At 40.9% G+C, this 18977-nt stretch overlaps 1 protein-coding gene across 1 annotated transcript in view; it reads left to right on the top strand.

Annotated features, from left to right (window-relative positions):
* The first annotated feature begins 2282 nt into the window (after positions 1 to 2282).
* MDN1 (midasin AAA ATPase 1) overlaps positions 2283 to 18977 on the top strand; it is a 165075-nt gene continuing 148380 nt past the window's right edge. Inside the window, exons 1-2 of the mRNA XM_008687583.2 lie at positions 2283 to 2564; positions 12125 to 12351. Of these exons, the coding sequence (XP_008685805.2) occupies positions 2463 to 2564; positions 12125 to 12351 (329 nt within the window). The 5' untranslated portion in view covers positions 2283 to 2462. The remainder of the gene's footprint in view (positions 2565 to 12124; positions 12352 to 18977) is intronic.

Below are 18977 nucleotides of genomic sequence, written 5' to 3'. Positions count from 1 at the left end.
TGTTGCAGTTTAACATATTCCTCTTTTCTCTTTGTTTTCTGCACATTGGCGGCTAGATCTAGATACTTTTGACAAGACTATAGGTGGTATTACGTTCTTTTATCAGCAGCTAACCTGAAGTCTGGGTTTTTTTTGCTCTTTTGTGATGCTAACAGCCATTGATACTTACTGCCTTGGTTACTTGATTAACTGGGGGTTTGGAAAATGGATATTTTCCTCCGCCAATTCCTTTTTTAAAAAATTTTTTCACGTAATCTCTACACCCAATATGGGGCTCCAGCCTATGACCCCGGCATCAAGAGTCGTATACTCTACCAACTGAGCCAGCCGGGTGCCCTAATTATCTCGTTATCTTCTATTTGGTTACCTAGTAGTACAATTCATATATGAAGACAAGATAAATTTTTGATATCTTCTCTTTATTTACCAACTTTCAAGACTGATTTCTTGCTCCAAAGATAATCAATTTTTAAAAATATTATTACAGGGATGCCTGGGTGGTTCAGTCTGTTAGGCATCTGCCTTTGGCTCAGATCATGATCCCAGGATCCTGGGATCTAGTCCCGCACTGGGTTTCTTGCTCAGTGGGGAGCCTGCTTCTCCCTCTGCCTGCTGCTCTCCCTGCTTGTGCACTCTCTCTCTCTGACAAATAAATAAATAAATAAAATCTTTAAAAAAATTTAAAATTATTACATAATCATGGATTTAAACATATATAACAAATGTCAATTCATTGCAATTGTTGGCCTTATTGAAGCTCAAATTGTACCATCATTGGTCAGTGGGAGCCTCTTTAAGTTGGTACTGTAAAGGAGGAAAAGAAATTTTTTTTCCTCTACCCAGTTTGGGTTCTCTGGGTTGCGCCCAATAAAATACATTAACAAAAGACAGATTAACAAGAGAAAAACAAACATAAACTTATTAATGTGCATCATGCATACACATGGGAGCACTCAGAGACCAGTTACTCAAAGAGGTAGTTAAAATCTGAGAAAGGTCATAAGAAAGGGTATGTAGAGGAGGAAAAATAATTTTCCCTTTACCCTTCTAAGTTCTTGGGTAAGACCCTGCCATACAAGACTGATTAACAAGAAAAAAACACACATAAGTTTATTAACATGTACACTTCACATATTCATGGGAGATACCCAGGGGAAAAATTAGTAACTCCTCAAACATGGGTAATTTTTCATTCATTGTGATATGTCCTCAGGGAACCCTTCTTGGAAATTTTAAAAATATAATTTATTTGGAAATATTTTTTTTTTGCTCCATTTTCATAGTTCCCTAGTTCTGGAAGTTCTGTGCTTGAGTTTGAGTTCCCCCAAAAGCAAACATTCAAACCCTAGGGAAAAAAATCCAAATTCAAAAACATTTTTAAAAGACTGAATCACAGTTACACTTGCTATCAGAGAGCTACCCCCCTCCCTTAAAACACTTTTTAAAGTCATAATTTACACAAGGTGCACAAATGTTGTGTACAGTTGTGGGGGTTTTTTGCTTTTAAAAATTTGTCCACCAGGGGCGCCTGGGTGGCTCAGTCGTTAGGCGTCTGCCTTCGGCTCAGGGCGTGATCCCAGAGTCCTGGGATGGAGCCCCGCATCCGGCTCCCTAATCCACAGGGAAGCCTGCTTCTTCCTCTCCCACTCCCCCTGCTTGTGTTCCCTCTCTGGCTGGCTGTCTCTCTCTCTCTCTATTAAATAAATAAAGAAAGAAATAAACAAACAAACAATAAAATCTTTACAAAAATTTATCCACCAGAATAACACCACAGAGAGGAAGATAATGAAAAATTTCCATCACCATAGGACGTTCCCTCAGGTCCCTTGACTGTCAATACTCCCTAAAGCAACCATTAGCCTGACTTTGTCATTATTTTGGCTTGTTCTTGAACTTTACGTAAATGTGAAGTTCTATTCCACTCTTTTTAACGGCTTCTGAATATTCTATAACGCATATACCACACTTAAATACTCCCTAACTGAACACTTACTTCCAATATTTGTATTATGAATACTGCAAGGGGCGTGCTTGTCATATTTCCATAGGAGGGTGGGCTTGAGAGCTCCCTCGCTTCTCCCGCCTAGCGGAATCTCCTGTCTCGCTGTACCCCCACACCCAGACTCGGAGACCAACTATCACTGTACACAGGAAACCCGGATCGCAACAGCGGTCAGATTCTATTGCCCTCCCGGAACTGGCGCGGTATTGACTCCGGCTGTTTCCGCTGCTGAGGGGGCGGGCCCGGGGCCGCCCTGCCGTCGCCGTCGCGGGCTGATGACGGAGAGCGCCGCGTGCTCCTCCACGTGTGCTGCAGTTCTCCCGGTGTCTGTGGGGCAGCTGGGGCTCCTTTCCCTGGGGCTTAGTTGCTGGCACCTCCGGTGTGGGACCTCAGAGGCTCGGGGGCTCCGCGCGCTAAGTAGGGAGCGCTAGTGGCCGCCGGGGACAGAGGGCCTGCGGTCATGGAGCACCTTTTCCTGGAGGTGGCGGCCACGCCGCTGCGTTTGCTCGCTGCCAAGAACGAGAAGAGCCGCAGCGAACTGGGCAGGTTCTTGGCCAAACAGGTAAAAGAAGGAGGGAGAGGGAAATCGCCGGGCAGACACCTGCCGCCCCTCGCGCGTGCCCTGCGGCCCTGAGTGAGACGCGCTACCTTAAGGGAAGAGAGTAGCGGCGTTCTGTCACCCTGGCCCCCTCCCCAGGGCTGGCCGGGGGCGGAGACGTCCGCGCGTGTTTGAGGAAATTGGAAGAAGCCTTCTGTGCTTATATGAGAGTCCCTTCCGTTCTCTCCACTAGCCGACCACCCTGCAGCAATCTGTGGCATACGTGGCCTTCCGAAAGAAATGTAGTTTGTTTTTCTGTAATTGAGGTTGTATCTTTGCTCTTTTGACATGTGTATTACTCTAGTGTGCCAAGTCTTAGCCACCCCTGTTAGTCTGGGTGACTGTTTTTCTTTTCTGCCTCATCCCATAGTTTTGGCCCGCTAACACGTATTGATTGCGTACCTGCTTTGCTTGAGGCACGGTGTGGTTCTATGAGAAGACAGAAATTCGTTACGGTCTCTGCCCCCGGGGAATTTAGCATCTATTTTTGGAGACACTTCATAAACACAGAAAACACCTGAAGGGCAAAGCAAGACAGCTAGTGTTAACTGTGTGGCATTAACCATAGGCGTTATTAGGTGAATTAGAGCCTTCTAGGAAATGGGTTTTTGGCCTTTTAAGAGCCTTCTCTCGACTCCCTACTGTTTGAGTTGAGGACCTTTATCATGCATTTTTTTCATGTTGCATTTTAATTTCTTATTTTATGCTTCCCTATCCCCAATATCTTTGAGCTTTTTGAGAGTAGAAAATGTGTTTTTTTCCCTTCTAACTCCAGTATCTATAACTTACTTATTCAGTCATAAATGCGTTATGTACATATATATATTCCATTGCTTAGGAAGCAACCAGAGTATTTTGGGTCTGGAGCAGCAGAGAACTAACATGAGAGGCAGTTCTGTTTGATGACAGATCGAAAGTGTAAAGGGGAGGGAGGAGTTAAGGATACCCTGGAGTTTCTGGCTTCTGAGACCCAGTGAAGGGAATCACTAAACAAATGGTGAGCTGTAGAAAGAGAACGTGGAGTTTTGATGGGTTGGACTAAGGAAAGAGATAATCAGTTTGTATGAGCTGAGCTTCTGATGACAGGCTCCTGAGTTATGTATTGTTGCTAGAGGTATTTTTCTATAAGTGGGCTTTAGAATTCAGAGCACAGGTTCTGAATCTGGGGATCATGGACCAGCAACAGGAGATATATGTTTCCACATCACTGTAATTGGATGTAAAATTGGTGTTTATGTTTTGGGAGTAGGGAGAGGAAATGGTTTATAGTCTTTTTTAGATAAAGTTTTAGAGACTCTGACACACATAAGTGTGAGAACAACTCGTGTGGATTCTGGCATTGTATAGAGATAGTGTTGGACTTGAAAGTTACTTGAAAGTTCAGTTGAATTAAGGAGATTAGGACACCTTTGCTTCTCCCTTTTCTTTGCTTCACATTGTCTGTCAAATTCTGTCCTGAGATGTCTTTCAGGTTTGTTCCTTGAACCATTTTCAGTGATCATTTCTAGACTTTCATTCAGAAGAGTTGATTGTGTTGCCATTCTGTATTTCTCCTGTTTTGGGGGAAAAAAACAATTTTTATTAGAAAGCAAAGACTTTTGAAACATGATTCTCATTGCAGTTGAGATCTGAAGTAAGAATTTTTTAGGATTGTGTTTCTTTTTATGTTCTTTATCTCAGCTGGTGACACCACCTTCTCTCTATCCAGTCACTTTAGAGAACTGACTGTCCTCACTCTTTTCACTCCTTTTCCTTCACATATGTCCAAGTCTTCCATGTTTTATTTACTTGGTATTGAATCTATTCCTTCCTTTTCATCTCACTACCACCACCACCATCCTATAATTCTGACTCCATCCCAGTGTGTGTGTTTTCCAACATCTCCAAGCAATTCTCAGACACAAGTTAGGTGTCCTACAATTTAACTCAATTCTGACACTGCCTATCTGGAGATAGCATCAGATCCCACATGTTAGGAGTTCAGTCTTACAAAACTGTCCCCCATCCCCCAAGTCAGGTGTCAGTCAAAAGTCCAGGTTGTCACCTGCACTTCTGACCAACTGACTGAGGGTTGGAAGTTCCTAGAGCCCCCTCCTTGGGCTTGGTTAAATTGCTAGAGTGGCTCACAGAACTCAGAGAAACATATTTACTTCCTAGATCAGTGGTTTATTGTAAAAGGATATAATTCAGCAACTGCCAGATGGAAGAGATGCATAGGACAAGGTATGTGAGGAATGCAGAGCTTCGATTCCCTCTCCAGAGATGACGCTTTCTCCACATATCCATGTCTTCACTGACTTGGAAGCTCTCCTGACCAAGTCTTTTTGGGTTTTTATGGAGACTTCATTACGTAGGTATGGTTTATGAAATCTTTAGCCATTGGTGTTGAATTTCAGTGTCCAACCCCTGGCCTGTGAGGTAGAGGACTGAAGGTTCCCACACTGTAATCATTTGGTTGGTTCTCTTGACAGCCAGTCCTCATCCTTGGGTCTTTCCAAAATTTACCTCCTTGGGGCACTGGCTGGCTCACCTGGTAGAGCATGCAACTCTTGATCTGGGGGTAGTGAGTCCAAGCACCATGTTGGGCCTAGAACTTACTTTAAAAACCAAAAAACTCCCACAGAATTCACCTTCTTAACGTAACAACATAACAAAAGACACCTTTATCACTCTTCTCAGAGGAAATTCAAGGGTTTTTTATAAATCATGGGGTGTCTGGGTGGCTCAGTCCGTTAAGTGTCCTACTCTTGGTTTTGGCTCAGGTCAAGATCTCATGGGTCATGAGATCAAGCCCTGGTCCTGCTCTGTGCTCACCAGAGAATCTGCTTGAGGATTCTGTTCCTCTGCCCCTCCCCCACATGTGCACGAAGCTCTCTTTCTCTCAAATAAATAAATAAATCTTTTAAAAAATTGCTTTATAAATCACAGTGTCACACATCCTTACATCCTTGATCACTGTCTGTGTTCAGGGAGAACAGAGTGCTTAAGATACTGGAACTGAAGTTTGGCTGAAGATCAGATCTATTCTCTTAATTCCTTTTGGGGCCTTGAACAAGTTACTTAACTCTCTTGAGTCTCAGTTTCTTGATACATTACATATGGTAGCTGCTAAATAGTTGCAAGGACTCTGGAGCCAGACTTTGACATGGATTGCTGGTTCTGCTGCTAGCTTTGTGACCTTAACCCCTTTTTTACTTTTCAGTTTCCTTATTGGTAAAATGGGGATAATATTACCACTTTACGGGTTGCTGTGAGAATTAGATGCCTAGACTATAGTAAGCACTGTTTATAAAAGTGGTTAATTATTACTGCTATAAATAAGACTGTTGTAAGATCTAGGTAATGCATGTGAGGAACTTATCAAAGTGCCTGGCACAAAATAAGTAATCAGTGCATGCGAGCTATAATAATAATTTTTAAAAACCACTTTATTGAGATATAATTCACATACCTTGTACATCATCCATTTAAGTGTACAGTTCAGTGGTTTTTGCTATGTTTGCAGGTATGTACAACTGTTATCACAGTTTGTTTTAGACTGATATTTAGACATTCTTTAAAAGAATTTTTTTAAAAAATTTATTTAAGTAATCTCTACACCCAATGTGGGGCTCAAACTCATGACCCCAAGATTAAGAGTTTCATGCTCTTTCGACTGGGCCAGTGAGGCGCCCTGACATTTTCATTATGTCAAAAAGAAGCCCCCATACCTTTTAGCTATCATCCCCCCACCCCGCATCACTGTGATTTCCCAAATTCCCCCAGACAACCACTAACTTACTTTTTTTCTATAAGTTCCCTATTCTGGTCACTTAATAAATTATCATTAATAAGTCATCTGAATCAGTCACCATTTTGTATAAAAGCTCCCCATTGTCTCCAGAATAAAAATCAAGCTTTCTAAAATGATATATGGTATATGAGGTGTTTTTTATTTATTTGAAATTTTTAAACTTAAAAATAAAATTTTCTTCCAAAAAAAAAAACCAAACCGTTTATTTATTTAATCTCTACACCCAACATGGGGCTTGAACTCATGAACAAGAGTCTCATCCTCTTCTGACTGAGCCAGCCAGATGCCTCCTGGCTTAAAAGAAAAAATTTTTTTTTCCCTGTCAACATTATTCTCATTTTTTGTTTCAAGTATTTTTTAATCCAGCCTAGTGGTCCTTAACTGGGGTAATTTTGCCCCAAGGGCAAATCTGGAGACATTTTTGATTATCGTAAATAGTGGTGGTGGGGTTGCTTCTAGCATATAGTGTTTAGAGGCCAGGGATGTTGCTAAATATGTTATAGTGTATGGGATAGCCTCACAAGGAATCATCCAGCTCCAAATATCAGTAGTGCAAAATTAAGAAAGAAATCCTAAATATATGTACACCTAATAACAGAAGATCAAAATATGTGAATTAGAAAGTGACAGAAGAGGAAAAATAGGCAAATTCATAAATACAACTGGAGGCTTTGACACTCTGTCCTGAGTAATTGATAGAACAAATACAGAAAATCACTAAGCATGTGGAAGACCCACTATCAACAAACCTGACGTATTTAACATTTATAAGAGTGCTGTGCCCAAGACAGTAGAATACATATTCTGCTCATCTGGAAACTTCATCAAGATAGAGCATATTCTGAGCCACTAAACAATGAACTTGAAATTCAAGTTCATCAAGATAGAGCATATTCTGAGCCACTAAACAATGAACAATGAAATTCAAAACATCGAATTATTATTATTATTTTTTAAAAGTAGACTCCATGCCCTGTGTGGAGCCCAATACAGTACTTGAACTCACAACCCCAAAATCAAGAGTCACATGCTCTGTCGACTGAGCCAGCCAGGTGCCCTCTAACATTAAATTCTTGTATTAGGAATGAAACACTTGAAATCAGTGATTTTTTTATTTAAAAAAATTTTTTTAAAGATTTTATTTATTTATTTGACAGAGAGAGACAGCGAGAGAGGGAACACAAGCAGGGGGAGTGGGAGAGAGAGAAGAGGGTTTCCCACTGAGCAGGGAGCCCGATGCACGGCTCAATCTGAGGACCCTGGGATCATGTCCTGAGCCGAAGGCAGATGCTTAACAGCTGAGCCGCCCAGGTGCCCCTAAATCAGAGATATTTTTTTAAGTTTTCACCTTAAAGAATTAGAAAAGGAAGAGCAAATTAAACCCAAAATAAGTGGAAGAAAGACAATTATAATAAAGGTAAGAGTAGGAATTAATGAAATAGAAAATGGACAAACAATAGAGCAATCCAGTGAAACCAGGAGGTGGTTCTTTGCAAAGACTGATCAAAAATAAATGGAAAAGTTCCAAACTACAAGAAAGGAAAATACCACCACTAACAGATTCTAAAAAGAGTAAAAAGACAGTTGACTAATATGAGCAATTTTATGCTAATACATTAAGCAGTTTAGATCAAAGAGTGTTTGAAGAATACAAACTACCAAAGCCTACCCAAGAAAAACAAGCTAGGGGGATGCCTGGGTGGCTCAGTTGGTTAAGTGTCTGCCTTCAGCTCAGGTCATGATCCAAGTCCCACATTAGGCTCCCTGCTCAGCGGGGAGCCTGCTTCTCCCTCTACTGCTCCCCCTGCTAGTGCTCTCTCTCTCTCTCTTTCTGTCAAATAAATAAATAAAATCTAAAAGGAAAAAGAAAGAAAAACAAGCTAGGAGTAGACCACAAACAAGTCAGTTATAGAACAAAATTTCCTCAAGCTGATACAGAGCATCTACAAAAACATATAGCTAGCATCATAGTTAATATGTGAAAAGCCCAATTTAAAAATGGAGAAAAGATTGAACAAGCAACACAACAGATGATAAATGAATGGCTGTTAAACACTTGAAAAAATTCTCAACATCTTTGGCATCAGGGAAATGCAGATAAAAGCACCAGATACCGCTGTCCTTCCTCTAGAATGGCTAAAATTAAAACAGACAATACTACGTGTTGGTGAAGTTACATGGCAGCTAGAGGTCTCGGACATTGCTGGTGGGTGTAAACCAGTACAACTACTTGTTTTAAAGTAAACTACTTTAGAGTAAGGTAAACTACTTGTTTTAAAGTAAAGTGAGGGGCACTTGGCTGGCTCAGTCGGTAGAGCATACAACTCTTTTTTTTAAAGATTTTATTTATTTATTAGAGAGAGGGAAAGAGAGAGAAAGAGCATGAGGGGAGGAGGTGGAGGGTGGGGCAGAGGGAGAGGGAGAAGCAGACTTCCCATGGAGCAGGGAGCCTCACCTGGGGCTCGATCCCAGGACTCCGGGATCATGACCTGAGCCCAAGGCAGACACTTAACTGACTGAGCCACCTAGGAGCCCCTGCATGTGACCCTTGATCTCAGGATTGTGAGTTCATGCCCATGTTGGGTGTAGAACTTACTTTAGAAAAATAAAATATTAAAGTTGAACATCAAAAAATTTCTTTTAAAAAGTTTTAAGTTATGAGCTCCTGGGCGGCTCAGTCGATTGTCTGACTTCAGCTCAAGTCATGATCTTGGGGTCCGGGGATCGAGCCCTGTGGCTGGTTACTGCACTCAGCAGACAGTCTGATTGTCCCTCTACCTCTGCTCTTCTCCACTACCTTTCCCCCAGCTCATGCATATGAGTGCACAAGCACTGTCTCTCAAATAAATAAAATCTTAAAAAAAATTTAAGTTAAATTAAAATTTATTTTCAAATTAAGCATAGAGTTATATGACCCAGCAATCTCACTCTTAGGTAATGAAAAAAATTAGGAGTAATGAACATATTAAAACTGGTGCAGAAAAAGAAAGCAATGAATATATGTCCATAAATCTCTTGTACCCAAATGTTCATAGTAGCTTTATTTATTTTTTTAAAAACAGGGGGTAAGAGAGAGGAGGGGAAGGGGCAGAGGAAGAGAAAAAACTTAAGCAGGCTCCATGCCCAGCACGGAGCTGATGCCTGGCTTGATCCGATGTGTAGCTTGATCTCACAACTGTGAGATCATGATTTGAGCCAAAGTCAAAAATCAGATGCTTAACCGAGCCAGCAAGCTAGGTGCCCCCATAGTAGCTTTTTTGATGATAGCTGGAAACAGTGAAGCAGTAAAGATAATAAAGTTGTGGTTTATTTGTAGTGAAAAACTAGTCAGTAATAAAAGGGGAGTAAATTATTGAAGCATTTAATTACATGGAGGATTGTCAAAAGCATTATACTGAGCAAAAGAAATTGGACAGAAAAGAGCACATATCGTATGATTTAATTTATATAAAGTTCTAGGCTAGTTAAATCTAATCTGTAGTCATAAAATCATATTTTTAGTTGCCTATTGGTGAGGGGATTGCCTACCAAGGAACATAAGGGAACTTTGGGTTTGATGCTTTAATTGGGTGGTGGCTACATGGGTGTGTACATATGTCAAAACTCATCAAACTATAAATGGGTGCATTTTATTGTATGTAAGGTGTATGTCAATGAAGATTGATTGATTGATTGATTGATTTAAGTTGGTTTTTAAAAAGCTAAATATCTGAGGGCACTTGGCTGGCTCATTCAATAGAGCATGTGACTCTTGATCTTGGGGTCAGGAATTTGAGCCCCATGTTGTGCATAGAGTTTACTTTAAAAAAAAAGGCTAAATATCTATTTCCTCTAACACAGTTTTTCAGATTACCTTTTTTAAAAAAGATTTTATTTATTTATTAATTTATTTTATTTTATTTTATTTTTTTAAAGATTTTATTTATTTATTTGACAGAGATAGAGACAGCCAGCGAGAGAGGGAACACAAGCAGGGGGAGTGGGAGAGGAAGAAGCAGGCTCATAGTGGAGGAGCCTGATGTGGGGCTCGATCCCACAACGCCGGGATCATGCCCTGAGCTGAAGGCAGACGCTTAACCGCTGTACCACCCAGGCGCCCCTATTAATTTATTTTAAAGAGCATAAGCAGGGGGAGGGGCATAGGGAGAGGGAGAGACAGAACCTCAAGCGGACTAGGTGCTGAATGTGGAGCCTCACGCAGGGCTCGATCCTGAGACCCTGAGATTATGACCTGAGCTGAAATCAAGAGTCTGATGCTCAACCTACTGAGCCACCCAGGCGCCCCCAGATTACCTTTTGAAGAGAAAGTTCATGAAATGACATTCTCTCTGGAGGTTTTTCCCCAACCTGCAAGTATCCATTTTGTATAACATGTCCAGGATAGTTGCAGGTTTTTTTTCCCTTCATTTTATAGACGATGTTTCTTTTTCTTCACAATATAACTACTTCTTATTTTTTATTTTTAATTTATTTTATTTTGAGAGGATGAGGGAGTAGGGGAGGGGCAGAGGGAGAATGAGAGAGAGAACCTTAAGCAAGTGCCACGCCCGGTGTGGAGCCAGATTCAGGGCTTGATCTCACAACCCTGAAATCATGACCTGAGCCAAAATCAAGAGTCAGACACTTAACTGACTAGTCACACAGGCACCCCTATTGTATACTTTTTAAATGATACCTTTAGTGGGCTTATTTATAAGGACATTCAGCAGTTGAAAATGTCATATCATGCCCCTGTGAATCATGACCAAATCTGTTAAATTTCTTTGTAGGACTAATATTGATGGAAATTGTTCCAGTATAACATCTTTCCCCCATCAGTGCTTTATTCAGAATTAGTTGTTTTATGAGTGAATGCCCTATATTTTGGAAGATTTAGTAGGAGCTCAGGTGTGAGGTAACCTTTTCTGAGAGATAATTTTGGAAAAAATTGTTAAATTTTTGCATATAGTATTTAGGTTGTGTTCAGGCTATACTTTTACAGATAACTGTTTAGTGTGAAACTCCTTAAGATAAATTCATAGCATTGGATTTGCTGGGTCAGAGGATGTGACCCTTAAGTAGTTTAAACCCAAGGTCTTTGTTGGCAGCAGGGGCTGTATAGATCTGCATGCACACTAGCAACATGAGACTTTTTACACACTTTTTCAATTTTCCTTGTTACTCTTATGGACATTCTGTGCCCAGGCACTAGAATTTTGTTGTGTATTTCATCTTGCATATCAAAGTGTGGCTGTGTCCTTTGGATTTTGTTTTGTTTATTTATTAGAGGCTGAAGCCTTCATAGAGATACCTTCATTCATTTTCTGGAATTGATTTCTTATCTCTCTCCTTTCCTCAAGAGTGTAGGCAGTTTTGCATGCTAACTGCAGGTCCCCCCCCTCCCCCTCCATGCAATTTCTGTTTTCCTTCAAGAGCAAAGGAGCTGGGGGAAACATGGGATTCTCTGGGAAGTATTGAGACCATGAAACATTATTTTTCAGGGAAGCTGTGTAGCATCTTACATGGAATTCAGGTATCAGTCCTTTTGCTCAAACCCCAGTGGACTGAAACTTCTTTGTGACACCCTTTTACTTTAAATTCGCTGTAATCTTCTATTGCAGAACCCCCATTGTGTTTTATAAGATAAACTCACTTGTGAAATCTGGATACTGGATGTTTTGATTCCAAGCTAGGACTGCTCTTCTGCAGCAGTGCAAATGAGTGGCGTTTAACATTGTTTTGCCTTTCTCAGGTGTGGACACCTCAAGATCGCCAGTGTATCCTCAATACCTTAGCCCAGTTACTTCTGGATAAAGACTGTACTGTGTTGGTTGGTCGCCAGCTGCGCCCTCTTCTTTTGGATTTGTTGGAAAGGAATGCTGAGGCCATTAAAGCCGGAGGCCAAGTCAATCACGATCTACACGAACGGCTCTGTGTGTCAATGAGCAAACTCATTGGTAACCATCCTGATGTCCTCCCGTGAGTAACAGTTTTTTCTTCACATTTCTCCTTGAGGTAGTAGAACCAGCTCTCTCCTGGGAAGTGAAGGAGGAGTCAGAGTTGAGGAGAAGGGAAGAAGGGAAATATAAGAAAGAAGAAAGATAAGTGGTACTGTTTATAAAAATGATCACAACAGAATCCCTTTATCCAGTTTAGTTTAGTGACCATTTACTACATTCTTTAAAGTCTTGGCAATCAAGACAAGTCTGGAAGAATGGCCAAGATATGTTCCCTGCCTTCAAGGATTGTATCATCTGGTGAGACATCCGTATAAGGTGATTTAATTTTATTTATTTATTTATTTTAAAATATTTTATTTATTTATTTGTCAGAGAGAGAACACAAGCCAGGAGAGCAGCAGGCAGAGGGAGAAGCAGGCTCCCTTCTGAACAAGGAGCCTGATGTGGGACTCGATCCCAGGACCCAGAGATCATGACCTGAGCCGAAGGCAGACGCTTAACCAACTGAGCCACCCAGGCATCCCCATATAAGTCAATTTAAATGAGTTTTAGCTGAGGTTCTTACAGCATCCACTTCGGATGGATGTAATTTTTTGCTTACTAGAGCAGCTGAAGGGGTGGGTTAGAAGGCTCTGGTGTCCCTTCTAACTTTCTGTAATAATCTATCCAAAGCAGTATTGTAAGAAGTTGTATTGGGGGTGTCTGGGGGGCTTAGTTGGTTAATCAGCTGCCTTTGGCTCAGGTCATGTGGGATCAAGCCCTGCATTAGGCTCCCTACTCAGCAGGGGCCTGCTTCTCCGTCTTCTGCTCCCCTTGCTTGTGCTCTCTCTCTCTGTCAAATAAATAAATACAATCTTTAAAAAAAATTTGTGTTAGAACTGGATTCTTTTTTTTTTTTTTAAAGATTTTATTTATTCATTTGAGAGAGAGCGAGTGAGCAAGTGAGAGAGCACAAGCTGCAGAGGGAGAGGGAGAAGCAGGCTCCCGGCTGAGCAGGGGGCCCAACATGGGGCTTGATCCCAGGACCGTGGGATCATGACCTGAGCTGAAGGCAGATGCCCAACCAATGGAGCCACCCAGGCACCCCTAGAACTGGATTCTAATGTGTTTTTCTTTTAACCGGCTCTGTTTCCAGCCTGGGCTGGTTCACCCCTCCTTAGGCAGCCTGGTGGTCGTCCACTTCTGGGAGGTCACCATATTGATGCTAAACTTACCGTGGACACCAGATCAGCATACCAGAACTACGTTCCAGCAATCCTCCTGCCTCATTGTCCCAAACAGCTGGGGACTACAGGCACATGCCACTGCATCTGCCTTTGTCTTTTAAGTTAATAGTAAAATATCATTTGTGTGGAATAGTCAGAGGGGCAGCAAAATGAGTGTTAGAGTTTTTTTAATTGAGAAGAAAGAACTTTCATTCTAAAGTTGAATAATATTTGTGCACTAATAAGAGTATCTCTCTCTTTTTTTTTTTAAGGATTTTATTTGAGAGAGAGAGCATGCATGCATGGCGAGGGAGGGGCAGAGGGGGAGGAAGAAGGAGAGGGAAAAAGAATCTGAAGCAGACTCCCCACTGAGTGGGCAGCCTGATGCGGCGCTTGCTCTCAACGACTGTGAGCCACCCACGTTGCTCCTAAGAGTATCTGTTATATCCATCTTTTATTTATTAGTTTTCTTTTTTTCTTTTTTTTTTTTTTAAGATTTTATTTATTTGTTTGACAGAGAGAGAGATAACAAGAGAGGGAACACAAGCAGGGGGAGTGGGAGGAGGAGAAGCAGGCCTCCTGCTGAGCAGGGAGCCTGATGAAGGGCTCAATCCCAGGACCCTGGAATCATGACCTGAGCGGAAGGCAGATGCTTAATGACTGAGCCGCCTAGGCGCCCCTATTAGTTTTCATCAACATAATAGGTACACTTTGGCTTTCTTGGAAGTGTGATCTCTAATCTCGTTCTTGAATGAAGGGAATAAGAAATGAAGGCTTGGGAGAAAACCATAATTTGTATGAGCTTTTCTAGAAGGGGAGGGAAAAAATGAGCCCAGGTTAATGGAACTAGAAGATACACAGCAAATATCAATGTCATACTTGGTAATTAGGAACATATGCTGTGGGTTGATCGAGGGTTGAGATTGTGGCCCCCTTTAGGGGTTTAATCATTTAGATGTACTTATCTGTGGTACCATTTCATAAGGTGTGCCAACTATCCTGTACTTACCAAATGAGATTGACATGTGGGTAACTTTAACCCCCACTTCTCCTAAGCCTTTGTGGTCGAGTGCTTCTGGATTGTGTTTGAGAATCATTAAAATGATGAATTAGTTACATCTGATTTCCCACCTGCTTCAAATTTTATGTTCTTATTAAATGCAGGTGAGCGCACCCCTGTATTTTCTTCTTTCATTTTGCCAGGGCCATATATTTTATTTATGCTTCCGTCTCATTCCAAAAATTATATAATGCAGTTTACGAAAGTGCCTATGATAGAGTAACTTGAAAAACAAGCAAAAAAAAAAAGAGCTGTGTATAAACAAATGCATGTTGTAAAATGAACTATAGACAATGATGTAGAATGAGATTTTGATTTTTAAAGAATTGTAGCAGATTAGTTCAGCATGTGCCCCAAATTTCCTCTCTAGAGGAAATATACCTAACGTAATAGGAATATACCAAAATATCTAAATATTTTTTAGATAGGATATAGTCGTTCATCCAATAGATAAACATAGGAGACCCTTCTTTTAAGCTCTGGGCCACATTGTGGGGGTAAAAAAGTAAAATATAATGAGTTATTGTATTTTGCAAACAATTGAATATAATATGCTAAGGAGAGGTTTGTGAGCAAAATACTTAAGGAGAGGAAGAAAATCATTAAAGAAGAATGAATGTTTTCCTTTTGGAAATCAGAGAAAGTTTTATACTGTGGCGGTTTGTGGAGGGAGAGCAAGGAGAGGAAAAATGAAGAGAAAAGAAATAGGATGGCAATGAAAATCTAGGGGAAAAAAAAAAAGAGACCAGAGAGAAGGTACTCAGTCAAGCTCCCTAGGGTCCTAATGCCTGCCATTTATTTACGGGTACATACTTCTTTCTGAGCTCAAGGTGTTTGGGGCTTCCATGAGGTACCTCAGTGCTCTTAAACATTTCTTTTTTTCTTTTCTTTTTTTCCCTTATGCTATTTGTTCATTACTGGGTGCCCCCCACCTCCAGCTTTATTGAGATAATAATTGAGATATATTTTTATTGACATATAACATTGTATAAGTTGAAGGTATATTACATAGTGATTTGATACATGTATATATTGTAAAATATTTACCATAATAAAGTTAGTTAGCACATCTTTTACCTCACATAATTACCATTTTGTTGCTGTTTGTTCATACCGTTTTTTGCATGTAGAATCCTCAATCATATGTTTTATTCTGGCAAATTCTTTTTCAGGACTCTAGGAAAGCAGTCCCAGTTTGTTGATGCATTCTCTCTTCTAACATATTAGTTAGGTTTCCAAGTTCTTTTTTTTTCTTTTCTCTATTTTTTTTTTCTCTATTTTTTTTTTTTTTTTTTTTAAGTAATCTCAACACCCACCGTGGGGTTTGAACTCACAACCGTGAGATCGAGTCATATACTCTAGCCAGGTATCCCAAGTTAGTTTTGAATTCTTGACATATAATGTGACATTGAACATCCTTGGGCATGAAATTTGTGGATCTGCAGTGGTGATTAGGAATGTGGATTTTAAAACAATGGTGGTGTTTTAGTAATAATATATATTTATACAGGATTTTATAGTGTTTAAATATGTAGGTATGTGTTTTAAATCTTTTTTTGCATTTAGTGGTGGACCACTTCCCCTTTTTTTCCCCTTGAAGTTTGTTTGTTTGTTTGTTTGTTTTCTTTCTGCACTCTGTGGGGCTTGAACTCACAATCCTGGGATCAAGAGTCATATACTCTTCCGACTGAGCCAGTCAGGTGCCCTTTAATCTTTATATTGTAACATCTTCAGTAACATCATTGTAAAATCTTATTTTAAATCTTCAGAGAGGTTAACTAAATTGTTCTAAGTGTCGAGCCAGAACTGGGCCATAGGTCTTATTTCTAGACGCTAGGAAGCCTATGATGAGTTGCCCAAGTGAGTGGCTCATCCAAGATTAGATGTTTAACTGGATGGTATTCCTTGTTGCATTTTGGACCTTATGACTCTTTATCTTACTCCAGGAAAGAGACCCTTCTCCTCAGTCTTTGAATATTCTCTAGGGAAAAAGACTAATGTTATTCTCTAAATAATTCGCTAAAAATGCTTTATGGGTCCATCCGTCATTGCTTAGATCAGAATTTTAGAGCACTCCTGAAATGATGGGTCTTTAGAAAAGAGAGTGATGTAGTTGAGTAAGTTCAGGAGAGAATATTGACTAGTCTCCCTTTTGTATACTTAGAGTGGACCACAATTCTCTTCCCCTCATTGTCGCACAAATGTATGGTCATTGCCAGTACACTCTGCTCATTTCCCCCTATCTTCCTCAAAGACCCCCTGGGTCAGGTTGACCATTTGGTAACTGCTTATCTGCCCTCATGCTTGTTACTGCCTGCCTGGTCCCACATGTGCTGCCAACATCAGCTGCCTCTGAGCTAGTGGAATACCAGCCTCTCTCTCCCAAAGAATTATTGTACTTACTCTGACAGCATCCTTGTGAAGAAAAAAATGTCCTATTTTTTTCTCTTAATTATAAAAGTAATATATTTAAATTATAATACAGAATTGCAAAAAGCAGAAGTCTTCCTTACCCTGAAATCCTACATTTTAGGGGTAACTGTTTTTATTTATTTATTTTTTGTTTTTTTAAGATTTTATTTATTTATTTGACAGAGAGAGAGAGACAGCCAATGAGAGAGGGAACACAAGCAGGGGGAGTGGGAGAGGAAGAAGCAGGTTCCCAGCAGAGCAGGGAACCTGATGAGGGGCTCAATCCCAGGACCCTGGGATCACACCCTGAGCTGAAGGCAGACGCTTAACGACTGACCCACCCAGGCACCCCTAGGGATAACTGTTAATAGTAGTTTGATATATTTCCTCCTAAATTGCTTTTCTTTTTCTTACTCTGCCAGGTCTCTTCTGAGCAACAGCTGAATCTTCTAAGTCTCATTTGTCCAGTCTCATTCAGAATATCACAAGTGTTAATTTACCAAGCCTCTGTTCCTGTTTGCCTGGCTTGCTTGTAGAAGTCCAAGCCTTCCCACCCATCTCCTGAATTCTCATTATTCCCCAATTACAGTTTTGTATTTGGGAATATATTGAGTCAGGAATCTGGGGTATACCTCCTTGTTGCTTCAGTATACGTTGCTCTGGAAAACAGATTCTGATGGCCCCTGTAGCGGCTCTGTCGCATTCCCAATGGGCTCCTGGGGAGTCTGTTACTGACACTGGTTCACCAAGTTATTACAAATGGATGCAACTCAGGAACAGGCTGATGGCAGAGATTGCTTCATAATAGTAGATTTAGCAATGATTTTTTGGATGACACCAAAGGCACAAACAACAAAAACGAAAATAGACAATTGGGACATCAAACTAAAAAGCTGATGCACAGCAAGGGAAACAAGGATGGGAGAACCTACAGATTGGGAGAAAATATTTGCAAATCATGTGTCCGGTAGGGGATTAATATCCATAATATGTAATGAACTGTGTGAAGCTTGCTTGTTTGCTTTCTTTCTTTAAAAGATTTTATTTATTTATTTGAGAACGTGTGTGTGTGTGTGTGTGTGTATGAGAGAGAGAGAGAGAGCGCGTGCGCGCGTGCAGGGAAGGTCAGAAAGAGAGGGAGAGGGAGAGGGAAAGACTCCCAAGCAGACTCTGTGCTGAGTGTGGAGCCTGACGCAGAGCTCAGTCTCTGTCCCTGAGGTCATGACCTGAGCCTGAACCAAGAGTTGGACAGTTAAATGACCGAGCCACCCAGGGGCCTCCTGTCTAAAGCTTTTTTTTTTTTTTTTTTAAGATTTTATTTATTTATTTGACAGAGAGAAAGACGGCCAGCGAGAGAGGGAACACAAGTAGGGGGAGTGGGAGAGGAAGAAGCAGGCTTCCAGTGGAGGAGCCTGACGTGGGGCTCAATCCCAGAACGCCAGGATCATGCCCTGAGCCAAAGGCAGACGCTTAATGACTGAGCCACCCAGGCGCCCCATGTCTGAAGCTTTTTGTCCATCTTTTGCGATCTTACTTGCCTGCTTTCTGTGTTTCATGAAAATCTGTTATCTCTTCAGATGCAACCTATCTCTTCTGGACTCCCCCAGTTTTAGTAGAATCTTTTTTTCTTGTCCCTCTTGTTGTTTCTGCAAGTGACTGTCTTCCTTGTTACTGGGGGAGTCTAGGATAGTACCTCGTTGGTCTTGTACCCCTGGTACTTAACACAGTGTCTGGCTCCTAGTGAGAGGTCAATAAATGTTTGTTGAAGTTGAGTGCGTTTTTGGTGGAAAACACTTGGGATAAGTACTTCTGGTTCTTGTATTCTCTTAGGTATCTCATGCCATGGTCCTGGTTCCTGAGCTTAAAACAGGATACCATATTAGGACTAGGTAGTGTCAGTATTTATCTCTTTGCTTTCAGACGTTTGGAAGTTCCTGTTATATTCTGCTGTCCTGTCTCAAAATGGAG

Source organism: Ursus maritimus, unplaced genomic scaffold (assembly GCF_017311325.1).
Source record: "Ursus maritimus isolate PB19 unplaced genomic scaffold, ASM1731132v1 scaffold_13, whole genome shotgun sequence".
In the NCBI taxonomy this organism is placed as follows: domain Eukaryota; kingdom Metazoa; phylum Chordata; class Mammalia; order Carnivora; family Ursidae; genus Ursus; species Ursus maritimus.
This window is presented reverse-complemented; position numbering and strand designations above follow the sequence as displayed.